The sequence below is a fragment of the Dermochelys coriacea genome, chromosome 8 (assembly GCF_009764565.3).
Source record: "Dermochelys coriacea isolate rDerCor1 chromosome 8, rDerCor1.pri.v4, whole genome shotgun sequence".
In the NCBI taxonomy this organism is placed as follows: Eukaryota; Metazoa; Chordata; order Testudines; family Dermochelyidae; genus Dermochelys; species Dermochelys coriacea.
The window spans coordinates 65,151,676-65,169,470 of NC_050075.1; the positions used below are offsets into that span (position 1 = coordinate 65,151,676).

The 17,795-nt window shown below is 40.2% G+C and overlaps 1 protein-coding gene across 14 annotated transcripts in view; it reads left to right on the forward strand.

The window, feature by feature from the left end:
* PTPRC (protein tyrosine phosphatase receptor type C) overlaps window positions 1-17,795 on the forward strand; it is a 170,929-nt gene that overhangs the window by 139,328 nt on the left and 13,806 nt on the right. For all 14 annotated transcript variants that reach the window (XR_006273880.1, XR_006273881.1, XR_006273882.1 and 11 more), the window contains 7 exons: window positions 5,540-5,600; window positions 8,770-8,878; window positions 13,951-13,985; window positions 16,014-16,123; window positions 16,945-17,035; window positions 17,155-17,231; window positions 17,498-17,534. Coding sequence is in view for 11 of the 14 variants with exons in the window: in XM_043491172.1 (XP_043347107.1) it covers window positions 5,540-5,600; window positions 8,770-8,878; window positions 13,951-13,985; window positions 16,014-16,123; window positions 16,945-17,035; window positions 17,155-17,231; window positions 17,498-17,534 (520 nt within the window). In the remaining 3 variants the exon portion in view is untranslated. The remainder of the gene's footprint in view (window positions 1-5,539; window positions 5,601-8,769; window positions 8,879-13,950; window positions 13,986-16,013; window positions 16,124-16,944; window positions 17,036-17,154; window positions 17,232-17,497; window positions 17,535-17,795) is intronic.

Here is a 17,795-nt window from a genome sequence, read left to right on the forward strand (position 1 = left end):
AAGGGAGCACATAAAATTCATGCTGCCCTACATGGGTGATGAAGGCTGACCTTTCCTTGGCTGGGTCATCTAGTGGCACTTGCCAATACCCCTTAAGTAAGTCTAAGGTGAAGATGAATTGGGACATCCCAGTTTCTCCAATAGCTCATCTGTGCATGGCATTGGATAGTTCTTTGGGCGAGTAACAGCATTTAGCTTACGGTAATCCATGCAAAAGCAGATTTCCCCATCTGGTTTGGGAACCAGAACCACTGGAGATGCCCATGCACTCTCAGAGGGGTGGATTACACCCATCTGTAACATGTCCTTGGTCTCCCTTTCTATTGCAGTTTTGGCTTGAGGAGCCATCTAGTAGGGTTGGTCTCTAATTGAGCGAGCATCATCTGTGTCAGTGGAGTGGTACGCCCATTCTGTCCATCCTGGGGTGGCTGAAAACATTGGCGCAAAGCTGGTGCACAGCTCCTGGATTTGCTGTCACTCCTTATGCCCAAGGGTTATGGAAAGGCTCATTTCTTCTATGCCACCATTGCTTTTCCCTTCATAGTAGGCTCCTTCAGGCCACTCAGCATCGTCTCTCTCCTGGGCTGTAAACTGGAGAACCTTGATTTCTTGGGAATAAAAGGGCTTTAGAGAATTAACATGGTATACTTTAGGTTTTAGGATAGGGTCTGGGAATGCTATTAGGTAATTAACAGTTCCCAGGTACTCTCGGACCATAAATGGCCCCTCCCACAATGCTTCCATCTTATTGACCTGGAGCACTTTCAGGACCATGACTTGGTCACCTACTCTGAAGGAATGCTCTCTGGCATGTTTATCATAACAGGCCTTTTACTCTTGTTAAGCATCCTGTAGGTTTTCTCAAGCAACAGCTAGAAAGTCTTTGAGGGTGTTTTCAGGTTGGTTACAAAGTCCAAAATGTTAGTTCCTGGAGATGATGTAACCCCCCCCCCCATTGCTACTTCACCAACTGTAATTGCCCCTTAACTTCATGGCCATAAACGAGTTCAAAGGGTGAAAACTCCAAACTGGGATGTGGTACAGCCCTGTAGGCAAAGAGCAACTGCTGCAACACTAGGTCCCAATCATTGGAGTGCTCAGGTAAAGCAGTTAGAGAACAGCTACTAAGAAGGATTTTATAGCTACTGGCTGTCTGGGTGTCCATAAAATGGAGCTCCCCACCCCTTTCATTTATCACACTTGGTCAGACCAGAGGTCCGTCTAGCCCAGTATCCTGTCTTCTGTCAGTGGCCAGTACCAGGTACTTCAGAGGAAATTAACAAAACAGGTAACCATCAACTCATTGGAACTTATGTTTCCGGCAAACCCACAAAGAAATTGAATAAAAATGTAAATACTCTTGCCCAAATGTTGCAACATAACACCACTTTATTTCTTAAATTCAGAACGATAACTCACAAGTACCCGAAAAGAGAGAGAGAGAGACAAAGCAGGCATCTCTCTAAAAGAGAGAGGCACAACTCACCCCCAGCTTATTCTAGTCAGTCTGTCTCTGCTGATGCATGCTTCCCTACAGAGCCCGTTAGCAGGCAAGCAAGAACATGGACACCCTTCCTCCTGCAACTCTTAAAGTCATAGCTTGTAATTCCAGCGCAGTCCTTGATACGTGACAAAAATTATTGTGGCTTTGTACATTCAGCATCTATCTGTGACATCCCTGCCCCTTCTCCGAGTAGTATAAAAGGAGTAGTTTCTATTTATCTGGCTTAACCAGATTTTCATTAGATACAAAAGAGAGCTTTTTGGGCTTCCTCTCTCCAATAAATTTCCCTACCTTGCTCTCACTGCTATTTCTGTTGCCACTCCTCAAATTCCACTTACTATGTATATTCCCTGCCCAAAGAGTTGTTATTTTCCCAGCTCCAAAACTGAGGAACTCTGGGTCTTTTAGAGATCTTCCTTCTCTTAGTCCAGAGAGTGTACATGGACACAGAGGATGGAGATATTCGGTTGTATGGTGCAGAGGCAGAAATACCAGTCTCTTCAGGAAAGGTGGCTGCTGTGGAGGGAATGTCCTTATCAAATATATACATGTATTAAGGACTCTTAAAATCTCCTCCTCTCCTTTTTTTCAGGTTTTGTGTTGGTGGGATGTGCCCTGATGCAACCTTAGCTGTCACTAAACTAAGGTTTTGTGTGTTTTATCTCACGTGCAATCTCAAGGATGCTGGCTTATCACTCAGTGATCTTCACTGTTTCTCTAAAAGTCAGTGTTAGCCCTAAGGAGACCTTGAATAGCAGAACAGATGGTGCTTTATGTATGAATTTGGGGTGACTATGGCCAATTGGGATCCTCTACTTATGCCATTTCAAGCTGACCCAGTTTTTCTCATTCACTAAAGAACCCTTAAAGATCCTGAAGAATACCATCATCATAACCAACATAATAGGACTATGGCCCTTCATGACTGCTTAATGCTCAAAGCAAGTGAAAAATATACTATCACTGGTAGTAGCCCACTAGGCTATCTAATTGCAGCCTTGGCTCTCTAGTCTAGAGCATTTCCAGTTAGCACAGAGCCAGCCAGTTCAAGAGAAAGCCTGTCTAGCAGTGATTAAGCTGAAAATTTTAGAATGGAAGAGTGGAAGGGAACTTGATAGGTCATATAGTCCAGTCCCCTGCAATGAGGCAGGATTAAGTAATATCTAGACCATCCCTGATAGGTGTTTGTCCAACCTGTTCTTAAAAACCTCCATTGACAGAGAATCCACAATCTCCCTAGGCAATTTGTTCCAGTGCTTAACTACCCTCATAGTTAGGAAGTTTTTCCTAATGTCTAACCTAAATCTTTCTTGCTAAAATTTAAGCCCATTACTTCTTATCCTGTCCTCAGTGGTTAAGGACAGCAATTTATTGCCCTCCTCTTTATAACAACTTTTTACATATTTGAAGGCTATTATCTTATTCCCCTCAGTCTTCTGTTCTCCAGACTAAACAAACTCAGTTTTATCAGTCTTGCCTCATAAGTCATATTTTATAGATCTTTAATCAATATTGTTGCTCTCCTCTGGACTTGGTCTAATTTGTCCACATCTTTCTTGAAGCGTGGTGCCCAGAACTGGACACAGAACTCCAGCTGAGGCCTTATCAGAGCTGAATAGTGTGGAAAAATTACTTTTCATCTCTTGCTTATAATACTCCTGCTAATACATACAAGGCATGCTAACACAAGAATGCAAAGTGCTACTTCCTGAAGGAGGAAACATGCTCTGAAGTGGCGTGGTGTGACGACAGAGAGAGGTTTGCATTCATGGTCAACAGCCACCAGTGTCAGTTAGGACCTTATCCTTTAAAATTGTTGGCTCTGCCACAGACGTTGTGACTCCAGGCAAATTATTAAATCTCACTGTGACTCACTTTTTCTATTTGTACAATGGGAAAAATGCTTACTTAGGGCCTCATCCTGTAAGGTGCCGAGCACTCAACTCCCATTGAGATCAATAGTTTCTGAGGAAGTTAAGCACATTATAGGATTGAGTGCCTAATTCCTAGGGATGGTGTGAGCCTAAATTAATGAATAATATTTATAAAGTGCTTTGAGATTCTCTGTTGGGAGATGCTATAGTTTTAGTTAAAACCAATTATATTTTGCAAAACTAAAGGCTGCATTTAACAAATATTATACAGCATAAGAACGCTTTAAAATCAGAAAATGCATACACAAAAGAAAATATAGAAAGATATAATATTTGGAAATTAGATGCACATGTTGCTTTTTAACTTGGTGTTTAAATATGAGAGAAATTGTGTGAATGCAGAAAAGTTTGCACTGTGAATCCTGTATGGAAATCATACTTCTGGAATTTTATTTAAGAATGTATGAAGAGATTCCAAATTGCTTTTGACATTGTGTACATGTAACCCTTCTGCCCGTCAGAGTTGGCAGCAACAGGGGCTGGGTTCAGTATCTAGGGTTCCATTCCAATAACACATTGCAAAACCGGCGTGAGCCCCCACCCAGAGACAAATATATACCACCCCCGCTGGGCGCCTCCAAGAGGCAATACTTCCCCTCTCGCAAGCACAGAGTCTGAGTGTAGCAAAAAGCCTTTTAATAACAGAGAGAAACAATGTGGCATTATGTTGGGGAAACACCACAAACAGGATTCATAACATAACCCATGAGCAAAAAACCCACCCCAAGCAAATTGGGGCATGTCCTTTCCCTTTGGTTCTAGAGTCCAGCAACCCAAAATCACCCAAAGTCCCCAAAGTCCAACAACCCAAAAGTCTCTGTCCCTGGTCAGGGCAGTCCCAGAGTTCAAAAGTTTATCTGCAGAGTTTTACCTCCCAACCTGGGTGGAGATGGGGGGGGGTTTAAAGGGGAACCTCATGTGGTCCAAAGCTGATTGCCCCACCTCTCCATGGGGCTCCACTCTGCCAGTCGCCCCCATGAGCTGCTCCAGGCATCCAACAAACTGCTCTGCTCCACCAGCCGCTCTGCTCTGCTCTGCCAGCTGTCCCGCAAACTGCTCCGCAATATATCTTCAGGCTCCCCCACTACTTAACACAACACTCAGTGATTTCAGCTCTTAGTAAGTTTAGCTCTTTTGTGATTTCAGCTTGTAGTAGGGGAGCCTTAGTGCTGGTGCACCATTAGCCCAAAGTGAATTCAGCTCAGCAACCTGTAACTAGACTCCTAATGGAATCAAAATTAGCTCTGATATTCCACAGTGGAGAGAGGAGGAAGTGCAATTAACATGTAAGGCCCTCACCAGGGGGCTGATACCACCAAGTATTAATACCTCTCCCCAGCTTCTTTCCATTCACTGAGTTTTGGAACCCATGACTGTTACCTAGCGAGTGCTGCTTAGTTGATGGTGAGTCCCTCCATCATAACAAAAGGCCAAGTACAATTCCACTGTCCTTGATTCACATAATCGGGATAATAAGAGTTTATTCCTGCCCCAATAACAGAGAAACTGGGGCTCCTACAGCAGCCAAAGTGACCATCTAGGCAGGGTGGGTGTGCCTATGCAAAGGAGATCAGCCCCTGAAGTTCTTTTCCACAACCCACCATGACTCGCCACCAGATGTCAGGTAGAGCTCATCCTGACTCTGCTTACATCCATTATAGATACAAATAAATGCAATAAAATATTACACTATTTATTGGATGATGAGCTATTTTATAAAATATACTTGTCATATTCACCGAATAACCAAATAAACTATAATGTTCTATTATATATTGCACATCTACTTTCATAATAAAAATATATCCATGCAAAATGCACCCTCATTATGATTAGTTATTTCTAACTGATTTTTTCCAAAGATTTAGTAACCTAAATGCTATTGATATACCACCAAAAAGGTTATTTTTAATAGTTTGTATTGCAATGCACTGCTTCAATTTAGTAGCAGCCATATTTAAGAGCTGAAAAAGATTGGGGGACAGATCCTCAGCTAGTGTAAATCTGCATAGCTACTTGGAAATCAATATTTTAATTTTCTGGACGCACTTTTGCTTAATACAAATTAACATGATGAATATCTTCATTTACTACAATTCAGATTTTTCTGGACAATGGAGAATTTAAACGGGCTTCTGACAAACACCACGTAACAACAAAATGTAAGTAAATATTTTCAATGGACTAGTCAACGTTTTTATTTACAGACTTGTTTAAGTGTCATTGAGATGGCACACAATGTTAGTGTGCCTTTTAAATTCTACTGTTGTCATAATTCCAATATTTGCATGACTAGTCCTTAGTCACATAAAAAGTTGCATTGACTAATCGCGAATAAAGATTTGCAAAACACTTAGTCTAACTTATTATTGAATGCATGCAAGACTTAGCTTATTTTTAAAACATCACTATGAAAACCTCAGTACAGTTGTTACAATAATAAAAATTATACCAACAGGATCTTGTAAGAGGGACAAAGCAAATTGCCACGTTTATTGTAAATAGAACAAAATATTCCTATATGCAATTTCTATATAGATCCATTCACACACACAGACATTCACACACAGGTTCTACATAAAGATTGTTATAGTTGTGAGATGTGCATCTGATGCTCCTGGAGGGTGGTCGTAGAACCGGACTCAAAGAACACAATCCCTGGACCCAATTTTTATAGGTCTCTGGTTCAATACAAGTCTATGGAAGTTGCTTCATCATGCTGAATTTACAATTGAGATGACCATCAATCAGATCAATCAGCAGGTGATACATCCATGACGCCTCCATGATGGCTAGGTGTTATCTTCTTGTTCTTCCTTGATGCGTTTTGGGTGAATTACGGTTCACCCTCCGGAGGTCATCCGGTTATCTCCACTTTGCATATTCTTCAGCCGATCGATATCAAGGTTGAAATTCTTAGGATTAGGCTGGCACCATTTACAAACCAATTATTTCCCTGCTTCAGGCTCTCAATTCCATGCACTCATCATTCATTCTTTTACTTAACCACACAATCTATGACTATTGATTCATTTAACAAGTTTTATCCCACTGTCTATTTTTCCCTCTTTGGATACCAAGATTTACATAGGCATGACAAGGGGCCCCCACGGGGGGAAGAGCATCAGGGTGTTGTTTTAAAGAACAGCATTGTTTCCTCAAAGTTCTTATCACTTTCCAGCACAGGCTCTTTGTCCTGTACCGGCCTGAAATAATTAGCACTTTGGCCTTGCATTTGTTACAGAGTGAAATTCAACAGCATGGAACTGATGTTCATACCTTTTTACAATACCTATATACTCTTTTGTCTATCTTTATTTCTACTACTACATAATTATAATTCTGTCATATTTATATAACTTTGAGGGTGACCCAACACAGTAGAACCATTTCCCTAACTCCTGTTGAGTTTAATGAGTCAAGGGCCCTCAGCACTATACAAGAGGTACTCAACAAATAACAGGATGAGATACAGCAGGACCAGGGAGCAGTGGGAGAGTGGTAGAGGGGAGATATATAAGCCCTAGGTTAATTAAGGTGTGGTTCCCTGTAGACTAGGGAAGGTTGCTACAGGTAAATTGGAGCACCTATAGTCAATTAAGGCCCTGCCAGGAACCTAATAAACCCGCCCTGCTTCAAGCAGATGGAGGTGCGAGGAAGGAAAGAGGAGTGGAGTTTGAACGTGTGTTGCAGACAATTGAAAGACCAGACAACCGGAGGAAGGGAGGCCCTGCCCCCAGCAAGGCAGGGAAGCTCCCTCTCCCAGCATCAAGGACCAAGGGTAACCCTACCCAAAGGGGAAAGAAACCCGCAGGAGTTGAGAAGGGCTGGGGCTCAGAGTGAGGAGCAAACCCAGACTCTTTCCCCACTTCCCTCCTCTACCACCTCCCTGGGCCACTAGTGGGGCTCTTGGCGCCCCAAGAGCAGGGGCAAAGGGTGGCATTCTAGCCCGTCTTCCAAGAAAAGCGTGGAACCCACCATACCAAGATCAGCCATTTTGCCACAGGTCTTACACCACAATGCAAATTATTTTTATATATGCATTATTTATTCTTTGCAAAGAAAACTAATTGAGTTAATGAAAAATGATTTATTGGCTTATATAGTTGGGATCACTGTTCCACCTATTTGATGTAATGGAGAAACTGTGCTGTACCACCAGTACTACACTACCATTTTATTTAGAGATAGATTCAAGACACAAAATTCAGCTCTGGATACAAAATTTAGGTGTATTTGAATCTGGAGCTTTGTCTCAGATCCATCACCATTTTTATTAAGTAAGTAATTGAAGAATAGTTTATACAAATGAAATTTTGGTGGGAATTTAGGTAGGTAGAATGCAATTACTCAAGTGTACTGTGAGACAGTAACAGGTGCACTAGTTGAATCATTTCAACTATTTTGCATCCACATTGGAATAAAATGGTTCAGGCTGAAAAGGTTCAGACTGGAGAAAAATCTCCACCAAATGGTATTTAGCACACTTATTAACTGTTTGTCTAGTAGAACACATGGGCAAGAGATGACAGAAAAGGGACAGACAGGTATATAGGAATAAGAAGGTCAGTCAATAGAAATATGAAGTTGGATGCTATCCAAACAAAATGTCAAAGACTGACATTAGCAAAGGGACATCCCAAAGAAGAAATGCAATAGGGAATTATAGAGTGGAGGAGGTGGAAGATTAGATGCATTTCAGAAATAAAAAGTGTGTATTTAAAGAGGGTGGGACTCGTGCCAGGACAGGAACAGTTGAGAGGAAATCATCATCAGAAGAAAAGGATAGTGGGCCAGATTCTTGGCTCTGTTAAGGCTTCTTTGTGCTGTTCTGGAATGCATAGCATCAAGCTGTCACAGGGAATATGTCCAGGGAAAGAGGATGTGGCCTGAAAGACACAAACACTAGAGCTAGTCAATTTAAAAAAAAAATGTTTTCTCAATATAAAATAGCTGTTGGACAAAAATGAAGTTTTTAATGGAAATTTTTCATTTTGGTCAGCATGTTTTGTTTTTAGATGAAAATTACAAAACAAAATGAATATTTTCATTTAAAAAAAGTATTTTGTTTTTCAGATTTTTTCCCTTTCCTCTCCAATTTCCCCTCCCCTCTTTCCAGTAGGAATTTTTTATTTAGAATTTTTTTTAATAAAACAAAACAAAGCAATTAAATAATATTTCCACAAATACATTTCAAATCCTAACCAGACCTTCTAAATTCATGTGAACACACACACACATAACATAAAATGAATACAATTACTATGCTAATTCTAATTGTTTGTTCAAAAATAACTTATTAATGTACTCACACCATGATTTTTTTGATAGACAATTCTCAAGCCCTGATTATATTCCTGGCGTTCTTGATTATTGTGACATCAATTGCCTTACTTATTGTTCTGTATAAAATCTATGATCTCCACAGAGAGAAATTAAGGTAAGTTTCTCCCTCCTCCATCTCCTTTTTTTTTTTTTTTAGAAGTAGGCAAATCATTTTGAATGTTTTATAAAAGAAAGTGATGATGTTTTAAATATATGGGTTAGCTATTTCATTTGATATTTGAAAAAGAAATGCCTCTGCCGTTAAAAAAAAACAAAACAAGAAAAACTAAATCCTGGATCTTTTTAGTGGCTTGTATGGTAGCAGGCACAATATAAGAATCTAATAGAAGAGAACAAAATATCTATGATTTAATGACATGTTTCAGAGTAGCAGCCATGTTAGTCTGTATTCGCAAAAAGAAAGGAGTACTTGTGGCACCTTAGAGACTAACAAATTTATTTGAGCTTAAGCTTTTGTGAGCTACAGCTCACTTTATCGGATGCATTTGATGGAAAATACAAGGGGAGATTTATATACACACACAGAGAACATGAAACAATGGGTTTTATCATACACACTGTAAGGAGAAAAAAGAAAAGGAGTGCTTGTGGCACCTTAGAGACTAACAAATTTATTAGAGCATAAGCTTTCGTGAGCTACAGCTCACTTCATCGGATGCATTTGGTGGAAAATACAGAGGGGAAATTGATATACACACACAGAGAACATGAAACAATGGGTTTATCATACACACTGTAAGGAGAGTGATCACTTAAGATAAGCCATCACCAGCAGCAGAGGGGGGAAAGGAGGAAAACCTTTCATGGTGACAAGCAAGGTAGGCTATTTCCAGCAGTTAACAAGAATATCTGAAGAACAGTGGGGGGTGGGGTGGGGGGGGGAGAAATAACATGGGGAAATAATGACAGGTTTCAGAGTAGCAGCCGTGTTAGATTGTATTCGCAAAAAGAAAAGCAGTACTAGTGGCACCTTAGAGACTAACAAATTTATTAGAGCATAAGCTTTCGTGAGCTCACTGTAATGCATCCGATGAAGTGAGCTGCAGCTCACGAAAGCTTATGCTCTAATAAATTTGTTAGTCTCTAAGGTGCCACTAGTACTGCTTTTCTTCATGGGGAAATAGTTCTACTTTGTGTATTTTCCACCAAATGCATCCGATGAAGTGAGCTGTAGCTCACGAAAGCTTATGCTGTAATAAATTTGTTAGTCTCTAAGGTGCCACAAGTACTCCTTTTCTTTTTGCGAATACAGACTAACACGGCTGCTACTCTGAAACCTGTCATTATGCAAGGCACTGAATTTAGCCGTATAGAGTGGAAATCTGTCAACTTCATGAAAAAACTCGTACAGATACAGACAGACATCATCTTCCTCTCCAAATGCAAACAGATGGACATCATACCGAAAGGACTGAAGGTAAAAAATCCATTACAATCTACATACTACATACCACACAGACTATGCTGACAGCTTGTGCCACACACTCTCAAAGAAACTGCGGAACCACCTGATCAACATGCTCTACAGCAAACAGGGAAAGATTAAGAATGAGCTCTCAAAACTGGATACTTTCATAAAGAACCAACCTTCCACACAAACTTCCTCGTGGCTGGACTTTACAAAAACTAGACAAGCCATTTACTACGCACACTTAGAAAAAGGACACTAAGCTATCTAAACTACTACATGCCACAAGGAGCCACAACAGTGGTTCCCGTAACCCACCCAGCAATATTGTTAATCTATGCAACTATACTCTTAGCCCAGCAGAAGAATCTGTCCTATCTCGAGGCCTCTCCTTTTGCCCCTCCACCCCCACGAACATGATGCAGTTCTGTGGTGACCTATTTTCGACGTCTCCGACTCAAGGAATATTTCCAACACACCTCTGACCAACATATTAACCCACAGAGACCTTCCTGCCAATACTACAAAAAGAAGGATTCTGGGTGGACTCCTCCTGAAGGTCGAAACAGCAGCCTGAACTTCTACATAGAGTGCTTCCGCCGACGTGCACGAGCTGAAATTGTGGAAAAGCAGCATCGCTTGCCCCATAACCTCAGCCATGCAGAACACAATGCCATCCACAGTCTCAGAAACAACTCTGACATCATAATCAAAAAGGCTGACAAAGGAGGTGCTGTGGTCATCATGAATAGGTCGGAGTATGAACAAGATGCTACTAGGCAGCTCTCCAACACCACTTTCTACAAGCCATTACCCTCTGATCCCACTGAGAGTTACCAAAAAAAACTACAGCATTTGCTCAAGAAACTCCCTGAAAAAATACAAGAACAAATCCGCACAGACACACCCCTAGAACCCCGACCTGAGGTATTCTATCTGCTACTCAAGATCCATAAACCTGGAAATCCTGGACGCCCCATCATCTCAGGCATTGGCACCCTGACAGCAGGATTGTCTGGCTATGTAGACTCCCTCCTCAGGCCCTATGTTACCAGCACTCCCAGTTATCTTCGAGACACCCCTGACTTCCTGAGGAAACAACAGTCCATTGGTGATCTTCCTAAAAACACCATCCTAGCCACTATGGATGTAGAAGCCCTCTACACCAACATTCCACACAAAGATGGACTACAAGTCGTCAGGAACAGTATCCCCGATAATGTCACGGCTAACCTGGTGGCTGAACTTTGTGACTTTGTCCTCACCCATAACTATTTCACATTTGGGGACGATGTATACCTTCAAATCAGCGGCACTGCGATGGGTACCCGCATGGCCCCACAGAATGCCAACATTTTTATGGCTGACTTGGAGCAACTCTTCCTCAGCTCTCGTCTCCTAATGCCCCTACTCTACTTGCGCTACATTGATGACATCTTCATCATCTGGACCCATGGAAAAGAAGCCCTTGAGGAATTCCACCATGATTTCAACAATTTCCATCCCACCATCAACCTCAGCCTGGACCAGTCCACACAAGAGATCCACTTCCTGGACACTACGGTGCTAATAAGCGATGGTCACATAAACACCACCCTATATCGGAAACCTACTGACCGCTATTCCTACCTACATGCCTCTAGCTTTCATCCAGATCATACCACACGATCCGTTTTCTACAGCCAAGCTCTACGATATAACCACATTTGCTCCAACCCCTCAGACAGAGACAAACACCTACAAGATCTCTATCATGCATTCCTACAACTACAATACCCACCTGCTGAAGTGAAGATACAGATTGACAGAGCCAGAAGAGTACCCAGAAGTCACCTACTACAGGACAGGCCCAACAAAGAAAATAACAGAACGCCACTAATCATCACCTTCAGCCCCCAACTAAAACCTCTCCAACGCATCATCAAGGATCTACAACCTATCCTGAAGGATGACCCATCACTCTCACAGATCTTGGGAGACAGGCCAGTCCTTGCTTACAGACAGCCCTCCAATCTGAAGCAAATACTCACCAGCAACCACACACCACACAACAGAACCACTAACCCAGGAACCTATCCTTGCAACAAAGCCCGTTGCCAACTCTGTCCACATATCTATTCAGGGGACATCATCATAGGGCCTAATCACATCAGCCACACTATCAGAGGCTCGTTCACCTGCGCATCTACCAATGTGATATATGCCATCATCTGCCAGCAATGCCCCTCTGCCATGTACATTGGTCAAACTGGACAGTCTCTACGTAAAAGAATGAATGGACACAAATCAGACGTCAAGAATTATAACATTCAAAAACCAGTTGGAGAACACTTCCATCTCTCTGGTCACTCGATTACAGACCTAAGAGTGGCTATCCTTCAACAAAAAAGCTTCAAAAACAGACTCCAACGAGAGACTGCTGAATTGGAATTAATTTGCAAACTGGATACAATTAACTTAGGCTTGAATAGAGACTGGGAATGGAGGAGTCATTACACAAAGTAAAACTATTTCTCCCCCCCACCCCACCACCCACTGTTCCTCAGATATTCTTGTTAACTGCTGGAAATAGCCTACCTTTCTTGTCACCATGAAAGGTTTTCCTCCTTTCCCCCCCCTGCTGCTGGTGATGGCTTATCTTAAGTGATCACTCTCCTTACAGTGTGTATGATAAACCCATTGTTTCATGTTCTCTGTGTGGGTATATCAATCTCCCCTCTGTATTTTCCACCAATTGCATCCGATGAAGTGAGCTGTAGCTCACGAAAGCTTATGCTCTAAGAAATTTGTTAGTCTCTAAGGTGCCACAAATACTCCTTTTCTTTTTATGATTTAATGTTATTCAAGTTATCAAAGAGCTGTCAGATAATTCACAAATAAATGTGCTCAAAATCAGCCCCCCTTCTGCTGTTGGTACAGCTGGTACAAACAGCTTCATTCTTTCCCTGCATCAGGAAGGCAACTCATTGAGCCAGCACATTAAGTCTGTGAGAATACCCTTGAATAAAAATGAATATCTCTGGATTAATCAAACACAACTTACTGGGCTCACTATAGGAGTATCTGGATTCAATTCTATGGCCTCTGTTATACAGGAGGTCAGACTAGATGATCTAATGATCCCTTCTGGCCTTTATGACTCTATAAAGGTTTTCTATAAGCAGAATTTTTGCCAAACCATGAGAAATAAGTATCCACTGTTTATATTTTTTTTTATATGAACATTAGGTTGTATCTGGCTTTCTATAGCATGCAGAGTGATCAAGGTGCTATACAGACTTTTCTTCATGATCTATGCTAAAACAGAAGATTTCAGAACAGTGTTAAGGGATCTGGGGTTTCATGCAAAAGTTTGGCCGCAGATACATAATGGAAAATCAGAGGGCACTAGCCAGAGTTCCACATATGAAATGGCAGTAGTGTTCTAAAACTGAGGTCTCAGTCCTCAGCTGTGCCAAGCTCATGCTCAGCTTGGCTAAAGATGGGGAGGCAAGTGTAGTTATAATTTGCTCTTACACCTCCTCTGATCTTGGGAGCACTAGGGGACTCCCATCTGATATAGGAATCCCTGGCTGCCTCTGTTGGGCAACGAAGTGTCATAAAAGGAATTTGACCTGGTTTGAAATCTCTTAGCACTCCTTCCCACTCCCCAATTCCTATAAGACTCTACCTTTATTTAATTAATTGTATCCTTTAATTCATTGTCATACATATATTACATTAGTCAAAGCCTTAACAAACACTCATGCTTTTTACAGCAATTCAGGTGAAGATGTGGTGCTTGTTAAGAGGGGTAAGTACATTTTCCATATAAGATATGTTTAGTAAGTGGAAATAAGATATTAGCCAAATGTCTTATTCCAGCTCAGAGCCATCTATATTTTAGATGGCTAAAGTCTAATTAATTTACACAAATTAGATATTAACACAATCAAACCTTGCCCATGCCAAAGGTAGAGGTCAGTGAATAATCTATATATGTTATTTAAGTGAATGACTGTAACTTTATTAAATGTTGGGAAAATCTAATATTTATTATCTTGTCAGTAAAACTATTTCTGTATCTCAAACAATGGCCATAACAGAATACAGAAAGGGGCTTCAGAATACTTCATGAGATTCATCTCTGAAGTGAACTCACCCACGTAGACCTTTACATGATCCAAGAATTGAGTATAAACAAGAGGTGCCTCAAATCTGTGCCTAGTACCTTGCACACCCTGAGTTTACCAGCAATTCCTTATCCCCCTGAAAAATGGGAAAGGAAGAGCCCGTGATTGGTTTGGCAGACAGTACCAACTAATCCCAAATTAATTCACTGGGAACAAATAGTTTTTATACCAGGGTCAAAGAGTTTATAAACAGATATGTCAGGAGATTGCTCCATTTAGTATGGGAAGTTGTTCTCATTAGATAGTGAAAAGTAGTTCAACTGTGTTGACTGGGATTATCTATAATAAATTTTGGGAAATTTCTTGCATGAACTAATGTTTTCAGTTCCATTTTTTAATTTACAAAGGGTAACTTGACAAAGTTGCCCATTTTTGCATACTCCTTGCTCTTCCTGTTTCCTTCAGATCTAGCACCCTAAGTAATTTCTTGTAGAGAAGTAATAATATGAAAAAATTATACCAGAGTTCCCATTGTACACGTTTTGCTGTTTTCTGTGCAGCTGATATTATTTTATTATCGATTTAAAAGAAACCAGAATTCACTTTTCTATGGACATATTGAAAGAATATACGTGTATTTCTGGTTATAAAATTAATTATACTAATTGGAAGATGGCACTTTCACAATTACATCCATTTGTCCTGTTTCTGTATGGAATAGCAAAAACATTTAATTTAAATTGGAATCAAAATGCACAAGGACTTAACATTGTAATTAACAATAATAACTCAGGGAAAACTTAGAATGATTTTCACATTAGTTTCTGACATTGTCCCTGTTTGGGTTGAAGTGTCTTGTGCCAGGTTCAGATGTTGCTATGGCCTTACTGGCCACACTCACCACTTTCCCAAGTCACCTCTGTGCACTCAGCATGCTACTCCTCTGTACTCAGGAGGTGCAGAACTCTTAGAATAATAGAAATGTAGGGCTGGGAGTGACCTCAGGAAATCATCAAGTTCAGCCCCCTGCACTGTGGCAGGACCAAGTAAAGCTAGACCATCCCTGACAGATGTTTGTCCAATCTGCTTTTAAAAACCTCCATTGATGGAATCTCCCTTGGAAGCCTATTCCAGAGCTTAACTACTCTTATAGTTAGAAAGATTTTCCTAGTATCTAACCTCAATATACCTTGCTGCAGATTAAGCCCATTACTTCTTGTCCTACCTTCAGTGGACATGGAGAAAAATTGATCACAGTCCTCTTTATAACAGCCCTGAATATATTTGAAGACTATTATCAGGTCTCCCCTCCATCTTCTTATCTCAAGACTAAATCTACACCATTTTTTAACCTTTCCTCATAGATCAGATTGTCTAGATCTTTTATTATTTTTGTTGTTCTCCTCTGGACTCTCATCAGTTTGTCCACATCTTTTCTAAAGTGCGGTGCCCGGAAATGAACACAGTCCCTGTGTGCAGTGTTTCTTTGACCTGTCCCCCACTGGAGAAGTTCAGTTGCTTTGGGGGCTCTGTTTACTCACATATGATGGGGTGTGACTTGGTGCTATAAACATATATGACTTAGTTTGATTGACTGTTCTGTTCTCATTAGCTAATCTTACTGTTTAATGAATGTATTTACTGAGATTTTATGTACATTTTAAAAACCAATACAAATAAATATAAAATATATGTCTCTATATTTAAAGATGACGAAAAACAACTGATGAACGTAGAGCCAATTCCTGCAGAAATGTTGTTGGAAACCTACAAGAGAAAGATTGCTGATGAAGGAAGACTTTTCCTTGATGAATTTCAGGTTTGTGCCTAGTCAGAAATGTAACACAAATCCAAAACCAGATATTATAGATCATGTGATTAAAAATAATCTGTCACATTCAATAACCAACCCCTTTGTTTTGTGTTACAAAACATCTAAGATTAAGAACCCCCACCCCCATCTGAGAATAGCCAACAGGCTGGTGGATAAGGCACTAATCTTAGAGACCTGGCTCTGAATCAGGCAGAGCCAATATATGCCTACCATCTCAGATGGGTGTGTACTCAGGAAATCTAGCTGCTTGTAGTCCCATGGCTACATTCTATTTTTAGTGTGCTAGTTTGATCAGAGCTAGCACTGGTATGTCTTCTCAAGCTCAGAATTACACCCCCTGCTCAAAGTGTAGACAAACCTTAAGCTGAGCCAAGTGGTCACAACTGCTGTGGACTTTAGGATTCCTCAGTTTCTAAAGATTTTACTTTTATGAGTTGAATTTAGAAGTGTGTTATTATTATTATTTGTTTTGTGGTAGTTTATAGGAGCCCCAGTCAAGGACCAGGGCCCCTTTATGCTGCATTTCAGAGCAGTTTTATTAATTTCTGTTCAGACTAGAATCCAGTGGAGAAGTGGAGCTTCTTTATTAGTCTTTTGAGAAAGCGAGAGGCATCTTTTGATTATATGTTAAATATATTAATCATATTTGTTCAAAAAGCTAATCAGTATCAATCATAATATTGTGAATAACAGAATGTTATCTTCCAACTGTCATTAAGAACTAATTAACAAGTATGTGAATTTTGTTGCTAGTTGAAGTTATCTAAAATGTGTTTTATGAATAAAAGAAGCATTATATTTTACAGAGCATTCCCAGAGTTTTCTCTAAGTTCTCAATAAAGGAAGCACGCAAAAACTACAACCAAAACAAAAACCGTTACATTGACATTCTCCCTTGTAAGTAGTGAATGCGAATTCCATACATTGTGTAAATATTTCATTGTTTTCGCTTATATCAATATATTGAGGCAATTTGGTTAATTATTCCATTACTTTGTTTTAAATTATCTAAACAGATGATTATAACCGAGTTGAACTCTCAGAGATAAACGGAGACCTAGGATCAGACTATATAAATGCAAGCCATATTGACGTAAGTGACTTTTCTCAGTAAAATTTTTGAGGCACAAATGAAAAAAATACGTGTCCCATTTCAGGCACCAAATGCATTTGATTGACTCTTCTAGAACTAATTGTTTCCACTTCTTTAGTTCTATCTTTACGCTGTGTTGGTACTATTGGATTGGTGTCCATATTATTGTGCATGTTAAATACGTAGATTTCTGAAGTGACAAATCTTTTCACAATCTTCATCTGCTATTTTTAAATGCTTAGTAATGATGTATATTTTTAAAACAGGGTTTCAAAGAACCAAGGAAGTACATTGCTGCACAAGGTAAATTTTTACTTTATTTTTTATTGCATTCTTCACCCAATTATCCTGAAATCAAAGTAGTGGAGTCAAACAGTATTAATATATTTAAACAAAATTGGATGGTCAGCATATGTGGAATTTAATAAATAAAGCAGTGCTAGACTGTTTGGGTTTGGGGAGTTATGGCCAACCAAAGAAGGGAATTTGAGGAGTGCAAAATATTGGCTATAAGTATTTGCTTTATTTTTACACTGGAGAATTTTTGCCCTTCTCAGCTACACA